Genomic DNA, 10,628 nt, shown 5'->3' on the forward strand with positions numbered 1-10,628 from the left:
TCTGTACCTACAGCTGCAAGAACGTGGGCCAATACACATGAAAGGACACTTACAGCCCTCCTGGACACACACATGAGAACATTTTCAAGTGTGAGCATCTACATTTTGCCAGAAGTTTGAAACTTAGACTCCAGTTCTGTTGGTATAGCACAGACGAAAGAGAGAAAGATGAGCAGGAAGGTACAAAGGAGCGAAGAAAGAAACAATGCAACAGAGGGCTTGAAACTGAATAGCGAGGGGGGAATTCGTGATGTGCAGTATCTAAGGATGAAGGTACAAAACTGAACAGATTTATTGTCTGTTCTTTCATATCATACCTTGTAAAAAGCCTTTTGGTTTCATAATTATAACTTTCCCATGAGGCCTGTATGTGATCTGTTTCCCCAAAACTCAGTAAAACAAAGACCACAGATGGCTTTCTTTGATAAGTACAATAATTGGAGAATAAACTGCATAGTGCTAATTCATTAGTTCTGAGGTCTTCATATGGGTTCTGTAAAAGATATATCTGGATACAAGTTTGCCTACATAGGATGTGTTTTGAAAATGATAGGCTATTGAATTGGGCTGTAATATATAAAATCCATTTTAATGATTTAATCATCAATCATGCTATGATGAGACTATTTAGCTCAACAGAAGGCAAGTAATTCAAGCACTGCCTAAGAATTATTTTTAGGCATCAACTGGCAGTGTAACTAATTACTCAGTTTATATCCATAATGACTGAATAAACTATGGCTCTGAAACAAATGAATAATACCACTTTGCATTTGCATAGCACTTGTCATCTATAGACCTGACAGTTTTAAAAGGATGGGCAAACATTCACGGTGACTATTTCTAGTGAAAACAGAATGTCCCAAATAAATTGCTACTATGAAGGCAAATCAAAGCCTGCTTGAAAGACACCGCTGCATTTAGCCACAAGATTTAACAACCAAAATACATTGAAAACATGCGCTATGCTTATATGAAAGGGTAATCAGGCAGGAAAACAAGTTTTTATAAAAGATAAAGCATTGCTCTTTGTAGAAATCTGAGATTAGCTGTATTTGGAACATAATGATAATGTGCCCAGTCCAATCGCTATTGTCAATTATTAGTCTATGCAGTTGATGTCACCACAAAGACACTTACAAATACTATTTTTAACATCAGAATGATTCTTCAAACTGACTGTCTCAGCTGGGATGCTTTCCTGCAAACCAGGCAGGCACCTGTCTGAACTGAGAGGCTGAGGACAGATCTGCTACCTGTGTATGGTTATACTGGCAGCTGACTCCAAAACAGATTGAGACCGTGTGTAAATATAGAACAAACTGTGCCCAGATGTATCTGGTCCCATTTCTTACCAACTTTGTCTCTTGGAAAAGAGACACAGCTTACTCTTGTAGGCATGGAGGAACAGTATTAGACTGGCCTGGCAGAACCAGCTCTGGTTCTGCTTTTGGCTCTGGGCAGAACTTAGGTAAAACCATCCAGGAAAACCCAGGAACCACAACTGGCTTGACCTAGAGGAGAAGAGAGCACTGGTTTCTGCCTTTGGGTGGCAGAGTGACTTGCGGAGTGACTTGCTGACACCAGTTTGCTTCAGCCTCCTTTCCTACCCTTCTGCAAATAATATTATGTGCTTTTACAGCTGAAGCCCTGTAAGGCAGGCCTTTTTTCTTGCTGTATGTTACAGGATAGAAGGGTATGTACCATGAATGGATCCTGATCTTGAACAAGTTTTTTCAGTGCCATTGCACTGCAAATATAACGCTAGCAGCTTCACATCTATACATATATGCTAATAGTAAGGTTTTTATACATTCCTTGTTAATATTTGCACTGCACCAATAACCCAGACCATTTTAGTTTAGATGACAGAAGTTTCTGCACAGCCCGATCATTCCAGTACTATCATTTACTTAATTTATCTATGCACTAACAGAGACATCCTTAAATAATTTGTACCATATTTGCTGCTTGCAACATTATTCATTCTTTGTGAAGAGCTGCAGGAAGAACCCTCTGTAAACAGCAGTAATAAAATGATTTTGCTTATATTCTTGCTACAAAGAAGAGAACCCTCCGGCAGAAACTAACATGCTACCTGGGCAACAAAGCATGCTTCAGTCACATCAGATAAGGACAGAATACCCCTTCACACATACACACATGTTTCTTTCTTTCAGGGCAGATCGGGATAAGTTTTAACTGAGACTTAAAAGCCTTTTTTCTTTTACCTTGAAGGTAGTGGGATTTTTTTTTAAGCAGGCTTTGAAGGGAGGTAAATTGGGCCTTTTAGGCACTTAGTTTTCAATTCTGTAAACATACATGTGAGTAATTTAGTGCAATTTTGCTTATATGGATAAAGCTAAATACAGACATTACAGGATCAAGGCCACAGCTGGAACTTTTAAACAGAAAGAGGTGGTATACCACTGTCTAGACTTTGAGAAAAGGCACTTGCTGGCAAAGGAAGTGAAAAATAGCTGAAACAGATAAAAGCAAACAAAAAGAACAATTCCGTTGTGTTGCTATAATCCAGAAGGAATCACCTTTAAATTGTTTAAGTTAGCATTACATTTTAAAATTCTGAAGCAAAGAGCTGCAAAAATATATGTTGCTTCAAACAGTCAAATCTCATATTTGAAAGACATTGCCAAATGTGTTAGGCCATTCTATGTCATTATAACACAATATGATACATAGGTCTGAGTATCAGCTCAGCCTTGGAACTCTCTGAGCAACTGAAATAAAGAGGAAAAAAAGAAGGAAAACTCAAAATGTAATGTCCTTATCTTTGCTGAATAATTCTGGTTGACTACTACCAACATGAACATCACACAAGTTCCAAAGGTCAACTGCTTCAGCTCATTTTTTTGGCCAATAAAGATAGAATGATAGGATTCAAATTGCACTTCTAGGCTACTTAATTAATTACTTAATCAAATTGATCGGTGTTCCACCCTAATGCTGCACATGCTTGTGTAAATACGATGCCAGGACTTTTTGCAGGCTCACCTCAGTGCTAATCTTATTGCAGATGCTCGTATTTTCTATGATTGCACTCCTGACAGTTGTGGGAGAATCTGCCCTCCCAGGGCACACTTAACACTTCAGGAAGGCACCAAGCCAGTGGCAGAATTAAATTGCTCTCTGCTGAAATTACATAGCGATAAAACTTGTGCTTCATGGCTGTGTTTCCCTTAATGAGATCATCCTATTGAGGTCAAGGCACAAATACACTCTAATGTTGGTGTGTGAATGCCATTCTTGCTGGAGCTCCATGCACTTCTGTCTCAGGATGAACCTCAAGATTAGAACAAATTTTAACTGAATTGAATTATGCAGAAAGGAAAAGCTCTAGATCCCCAGTAACTCTGTGCTAAAGTTATAAGTCAGTGCCTCAAAGGATTGTGCTAGGCAATTAGTTTATTTCAGTTATCAGGCAACAAACTAATTCCCCAGAAATGAAAGTCAAATAACTCCATACATCTAATGCATATCACCTAAATTTTCAAGGTTAACGAACAGAATAGCTACAAACTCTAGAGTCTATTGATAGACTGTTTCTGGTAGAAACAGGAGTGTGTAGAGATTAGAATACCTAAATGGCAATTATCTGAAGCAGAATTTCCTTTTAGTATTTTCAGATTATGTTTGTGATGTTTATTGAAAACATCTTTTCCTTCTCCTACAACTTTCCTCTGTATGGTGTTCTATCAGATATTTTTTCTTACATCTTGCATAGCATGATAATTTTGCAAGAGACACCTCCAGTTTGGGGTCTAGTAGTCTTTAGATAGTTTGGTTGAGACATCGATGTCTAGAATCACAAAATATGTCAGTTCTAACATGTTTTGCTTAAATCTTCATTTTGTTTACCAACTTTATAGGATGCTGTGTGGCTTTGGTGCCTGAACAGGACATAGCAGTGTTAGTTAATCTTTGAGAACCTGAGGCACAGAGGTTCTTCACCCTGACACCTTTTATTCTGGGCTAGTGATGTGTCTGCACTCCAGCAGCTGCTAACCTGCTGTGAAGGAGGTGAAGCAAGGGCTAGCGCTTTCTGCCAGCTTCCTCTGGGCATTTAAGCACCAGTTTGCAGTGGTGCTGCTGCAGGCCTTGGGTCATATCCCAAATGTGACAGACCAAAATTAGACTCAACTTTTGAAAACACAGGCTGAGTTGATGTCACCAGATCCAGCTTCATGTTTTGGCAAACTTTAATCAGCTTGCCTTTTCCTGTTGTGATGAAATAACACTCCTTGTTTTGACAGTCTCTGGCAGTGTGGAATGGAAAGTCAAAATAAACACTGAAGACCACATTGAACATGCTAATACACAACCTCAAATGTTTCCCTAATTCCTAGGCCTAAACTAGACAGCTTATCCAAACATTTCCTCGTGTTGACTCCTTCTGTCCCCCACACCATCCTGGGTTACCAGATTTTAGATAGGAACTTCTAATACACATAATCCAGATTGAAAGCAGAGTTTCATTAGCACAAACTCCCCTATCATAATTGTAATCTACAGTAAATGAATGCAATTAGCCACACCAGGGTCTCCCCTGGGCCCTCCCCTCCGACAGCAGCCATAAGCTGACACCGGGCTCTTGTATAAAGCTAACACACTACGTTCACTGCAATAGCAGCAGGTCTATAGGGTTGCACTTTACAGGATCATGTCACTGCTTCTCCTTCAGCTGTTAGTGCTCTCATGTCTTGGAGCCACAGAGGCACAGGAAGATCCACCGCGAAGGAAAAGCAGAAGGCCATTTCAGCATCTTTTCTATCTGGACAAAAACCTGCTTGAAAGTCAGAGTTTTCGTGAGCTGGTAGGGGAAAACCCAGTAGGTGTTGAGGAAACCCTGGGAGAACCAAGCTTTTTTGTAGCAATTCCACAGACAGCATCTGAAAGTGAGAAGCTAGAGGAGAAAAAAACATCCAGATTCATCCTTCCCAATGCAGAACTCCATGCAGACCAAGACCCAAGAAAGTTGGCAGCACCCAGAGAGATCTCTCCTGTGGAAAACTTCTCTCCATCCCACTATTCCAGCAGGAGGGAGGCTGAACCGCCTTATAGAAAAGATGCCAAGAAATTTTGGGACCACTTCATGTTAAAGAAAAATTCAGCATCTGAAGAGATTGTCCTGCCAATCAAGACCAACGAAATGCACCAAGAAAACTGCAGAACCCTGCCTTTTTCCCAGGTAAGAACAGGTGTCCAAGATCAATAATCATGTCCTTTCCTCTGCCTCTTGTAATTAGTACCTAAAGACATACAGGATAGTTCATTTGCTAAGTCACAGTGCCACTTCAGAATGCTCACACATGATATGCGGCTGAAAAGCACCACTGAAGAAGGCTGAAAAAGGTTTAGTCTGATGAGGCAAACTGCTAAATTGCAGCAGGGGAAAGACACGCATTCAATTTTCAGAAAGTTATTTGTTCTTTTTATGCAAAGATGTTCTTACCTAGCCCAAGCAAGCAGACAAATCTTTAAGATTACAGTGGAGTCTAGCTTGTGGTTTATATACAAGAACGTTGGGCCAAAATGATGTTTTAAGTCCTGCGAAGTGGGTAAGACTGCTTAACCATGTCAGAAATGTAGAATTCAAAGAGCAATTAAAAGGTAAATATGACAAACTCACCCATTTTCCCTACCAGCTCACAAAGGCTGTGATCGAAGCAGATTTTTCCTTTGTTGCTCAATCTAAGAATTGCCCATAGGAATGCTAAAGTTTTCTTTTAAAAGCTCTTATGATTTACTGCTTGCCTGACATAAAAAATAAACATGTTTAAAGTAAATGTTCTGAGAAGAAAAAAATACAGTATTTTGGGGTTTCAGGTTTTTTTGCATTCATGCTTTCTAGCAAAGTCCATGGGCCATTCATGTATCAGGAACTTCAAATTGCTTTCTGTTTCAGGGTGTTACTCATGAGAGCTGTGAGAAGGTGATGGTACAGAATAATCTGTGTTTTGGGAAATGTAGTTCCTTTCATGTTCCTGGTCCAGAAGATCGTCTTTATACCTTTTGTTCTCATTGCTTGCCCAGCAAGTTCTCCATGAAGCGCCTGGATCTCAACTGCACCAGTTCTGTCCCAGTGGTCAAAGAAGTCATGATTGTAGAAGAGTGTAAATGTGAGACTCAGAAGATCAAAGACCCTGCAATTGGATCTCTACTGTCAGACTTGCGTGCAAATGTACATGAGCACAATTAGCCTGTGCAAAGTACTTCTTAGCTCCTTCATCATAAGAATTTGCCAATGAAAAAAAAAACAAAAAAACAAAGAACTAAAGCTTTCATCACACCGCTACACAAAAATATTAAATATGTAGACTTTCTACTTGAACTGTTTCTCTGCTTCAACAATAACTTTACCTAAAATGTAACAGATGTTTCCTTGCAGCTGTTAAAAGAGGTGGAGGTGACATTACTGATTTTATGTGTAGAGTTCTTACTCTAACAAGGGAAATCTTTAAAAAAATTTCCACCCTTCCTATCACTGTCTATAGAATGCCAGTAAACAACAGCTCAAGAACTAGCATGATTTATCTGTGCAAAACCCTGGTTTTGGCTGGTTTACACTGCCTTTGCTTGCAGGGACTGCCAATATAGATCTATTGGCAACACAGATGAGGCTTTAGTCTCCTCCTTGCAAAAAACAGGTCTACTTTTACATCAAGATAGTGGCTGGAGAGTGTAAAATGTAGATGGACATAAGGCAGATGGAGAGCTCTGACTAGTTAAGGTCATTCAGATTGCTCCCAGCTGGAGTTCAGTTCCCCATGAAAACTAATATACCTCACAATTTACACATTTAGATAGTGGTTTGAAAGGATATTTTGCCATAGAAACCACTTACTCTCCTGCTACACACCTGCATTTGCTCTGCAGGTTTTTTTTAACTGAAAGTAGAAGGAGAAAAAAAAATATAAAAAATGGTATACTCTCACAGAAACTGTCACAAATGAGTGGATTATTATTATTATGTAATTTTACTGCAGAAAAACAATGCACATTTTCCAGTCTGATGAATTTTAACGTTGTCAGTGACACCAATATACGGTTTAAGTAATGTTCTCGACACCTTAACTAAGGCAAAGAAGGCATTCGTGCAATAGAAAATCTGCAGAAGGATTTTACCAGCATGGTGATACCTGTACATAGGAACAGCCGAGAAAACTCCCTGTTAGGAAAGGTCTGAGACTGGTGCCAGCCAACACAGCACTGGTGGCTGTCAGCTGAACTGCTGCTTTCTCTGCTCTCTCCAGCTGCTTCTCCCTGGATTTGTCTTGCAGACCTGACACACCAGACAGCGATCAGCTTCCAGCAACTAGACTTCAGCCTATTTCTAACCCAACTCCCTCAGCCCCCCCCGGGAATCTGCTCCACTGCTATTGCCAGACTCTCAGACATGGGTCCCTGTTGTTAAACTGTCCACAGCTCTTTTTTGGGGTACTGGAAATCAGTATTGATATAGCTGGTCAATTCAAGGGTCGGGTAAAGGATTCCTTGTGTTTGAACTGCTCTGTGATCACAAGTGTCTGAATATCCTGTCAAAAAATATGTTCAGCATGGTTTTGCACTGCAAGGCCCCTGTTTAATATTTACTGAATATTGCTTCTGGATGATATTCTGATACTGGATACTAAAATGGAACAAAGCCTTCTTTCTATCCTTTTACACTAAAGAATGATGTGCAAATAGCATATGGGTGTTTGTATGTTATGGTGTGATATATGATGTCATTCCAAGTAACCAGCTATCAAGGTCTTATCATCCCTGTATTGAATACAATAAAGGAAATACTTATTTTAACATAATATTTATTCTAGCTTTAGAATGCTTATCAGTATTCTCAGGATGCTGGTGCAACAAACTAGCACCCAGAATCAGAAATTTACCTTCACCTGTTCAGCTGCACCGAATGTGAATGGGCTCAGGCTACGACCAAAGAAAGGAAAGTTTTTCCGGCAGGCAAAGCAGCACCAGCTAGCAACTGTATAGTTCCAGAGAACAAAGTAATTCTTTATGGCTCATGCTTTTTTCCAGTAGAGATTCCTCCTCACTGGGCATGTCCAATTGCACAGTCAGTTCTAACGACTGCTGCTTGTTAAAGTGTGCTGAATACAAGTGGAAAAGCCAAGATAACAACTCCCTGTCTTATCATAAGGTTCAAAGCTCAGCAGCTGATCAAACCTTTGTGAGTTATTGTGATTACTAGTGTTCATTTTTAATCAAGCCTAAGGAAAAAAAGCACACAAAGCATCGAAGTTCCCAACTTTTTTCTCTTTATTCACAACTTCATTTTTTAATCTGAAAAAGCTACATCTTCTGAGGCTTCTAACCACTGACATTTTAAAGTGGTATGAATTGTAAGAATGTTTGCATTTTCTTTTTTTCTGAAATGTAGGTATATTTTAGGTTTGATACTTGCAGAGAACCACTTGAAGGTAGGACCTACATACACTCTCAGTAAGATCACAAGTCAATTAAAAAGAAAAGTCTCGTAATTTTGACACGACTGACTGCTAAGCTGTGACCTTTGCACATAAGGATGGCAGAACTGAAGCTATATTGTGGACTGTAAAGCATTCAGCCTAATTTTTAAACCCCCTCCTGTGCACTGAAGCATTATTGCAGTCAAAGAAAGCTACTCACGTAAGGAGTTTGCAGGACCAGATTCTTAGTGTGAATTTGCACAGCTTAAAAGTAGGTGAAAAGAGGTAATGACAGCTGTAGTAATTGCTAATTAGATTAGTGCTGTAGGTTTTTTGGATGAATGTTTAATTAACCCAGCAATGACTGGTTGCATGCAATTAGCACGGTATTCTGCAAAATCAAGAATGTGTTAATTGGATCAGATTTCTCAGCCTTTAAAAATTCCATATTAGGAATAAGTTGTGCCCAAGGGCTAACAGGATTTTGCTCTCTCAGCACAACTATTATGGCCTCTACCAGTATAATGACATGGGTCAGAGAGGTGTGGGGTGTGATCCATATCACTCCATGGATGCACCCAGTAGTAATGCCATTATAGCAGCAAACCTGCATGACTTTAATTTAGTTGGGTCCATTCAGAGGTTGCACGCTTTCTGTAATGAAAGCTTTTCCAGTGTAACTATGCCTACAATGGAAAGGCTGTTAATGTGATCTCTTCTATTTCAGAGCCCTCCTCGTGCAAACCTATGTTACAGAACAAGACTAAGCCATAGTTGGAGAGCTCTCTGAAAATTCAGCTCAATCCTAAGTGGAGTTTGCACACTTTGGCCATTTTATTTGACCTACTGCCTCTTTTGCAAATGGGTGTGCTTTACCTTGAAAACAATTGACGAGAAGTGCTGTTTATCCCAATTGCTTAAGCAAAATAAAACTTCAGTACAGACTATTCTCTTAAATAGGGATTTTATGCAACCAGCTTTAATGACTATAATTACGTGCAACACTAGAGTTACATCAAACTCTTATCAAATTCTGCACAACCATATATTCCAGGGAAAGTTCACGCTGTGCTTGGTACTTTGTTCAATATTTATGAAATATTCACTGCTAACCTCATGGCTGTCAGCTAACAAGCTTTAGCATGTTTAGCTGACAGGTACTTGCAGTACTTTCTCCTAAAGGTACCAGCTCCTTGCTGCAGTAGCAAGACAACGAGATTCCCTACTAAGAGAGAAGCTCCCTGCCAGTCTGTACAGCTGCATAATCCCATCACGTCTGGGAGCGTGTGCTGTGCAGGATGGTGCAAGTGAAGAGGTGTGGCGTTGAGGCTACCTTAGGTCCTCCATCAGGCAGCTTGCCAGTGGAAACAGGAAACATGACAGTGAATTAAAAATGTTTTGTGTTTGCTCTTTCACTAAACCTAACTCCTTAAACATCTGGTATGCAGCCACCAAGTTCAGCTCCCCTGAAATCTCTCCCTGACAGCTGTGCACACTCTTTCTGCTCAGATGCAAAAAAATAGGGATGAGAAGACTCTGTAGTTGACTCGCTGCAAGAACATTGATAAAATGTTAATTGTCGGCACTGAGAACAAAATCATGTTTACAGTGCTGTCAAGGTTTGGGCTGGACTGGCAACTAAAATGAATGACAGATGCTCTCTAACTTCTCTCCCAAGTGAGAGAAGAATGAGAGAGAGCGACTTATGAGTTGAAAAGAAACTAAACCACTTAAATGAAATATTAATAATAAAATAATAAAAAAGAAAATAGAATAAAATTAATAAGAAAATAATGAAATATATACAATATATACAAAACCGTATCGAGCTCCCAGGATGACAATCACATCACCGGCAGGCAATAGGAAAGGACTGGACTGGATGCAGCAATAGATGGGAGCTGAACTCAGGAAGTGGATTCAGGAATGCATGGATTGCAACTGCCACTGAAGAAAGGGGGCTGACCCTTTGATCCCTCAGCTTTTATACTGAGCATGATGCAGACGGGATGGAATACCCTGCTGGTCAGTTTTGGGTCACCTGTCCTGTCTGCTCCTCCCTGCAGGTGGGACCCCTCTGTGCTCTTCCACTTCTGACCCTCCAACTAGGTCACAAAGTTAGCTGAACTTGGTTGTTATAGCCATAAATACAAGCAGGAACCTCTCTGTGTACCATCCCTTGGTATT

At 40.0% G+C, this 10,628-nt stretch overlaps 1 protein-coding gene across 1 annotated transcript; it reads left to right on the forward strand.

The window, feature by feature from the left end:
• Positions 1 to 4,678: 4,678 nt before the first annotated feature.
• On the forward strand, positions 4,679 to 6,217 carry CER1 (cerberus 1, DAN family BMP antagonist; the record flags this gene model as incomplete). Its single annotated transcript, XM_082497759.1, has 2 exons — positions 4,679 to 5,206; positions 5,924 to 6,217. 2 exons carry the CDS (start codon positions 4,679 to 4,681, stop codon positions 6,215 to 6,217), a joined length of 822 nt encoding a protein of 273 aa, XP_082353885.1.
• Between the last annotated feature and the right edge of the window lie 4,411 nt (positions 6,218 to 10,628).

The sequence above is a fragment of the Vanellus vanellus genome (assembly GCF_965231255.1).
Source record: "Vanellus vanellus genome assembly, chromosome: Z".
NCBI classification, from domain to species: domain Eukaryota; kingdom Metazoa; phylum Chordata; class Aves; order Charadriiformes; family Charadriidae; genus Vanellus; species Vanellus vanellus.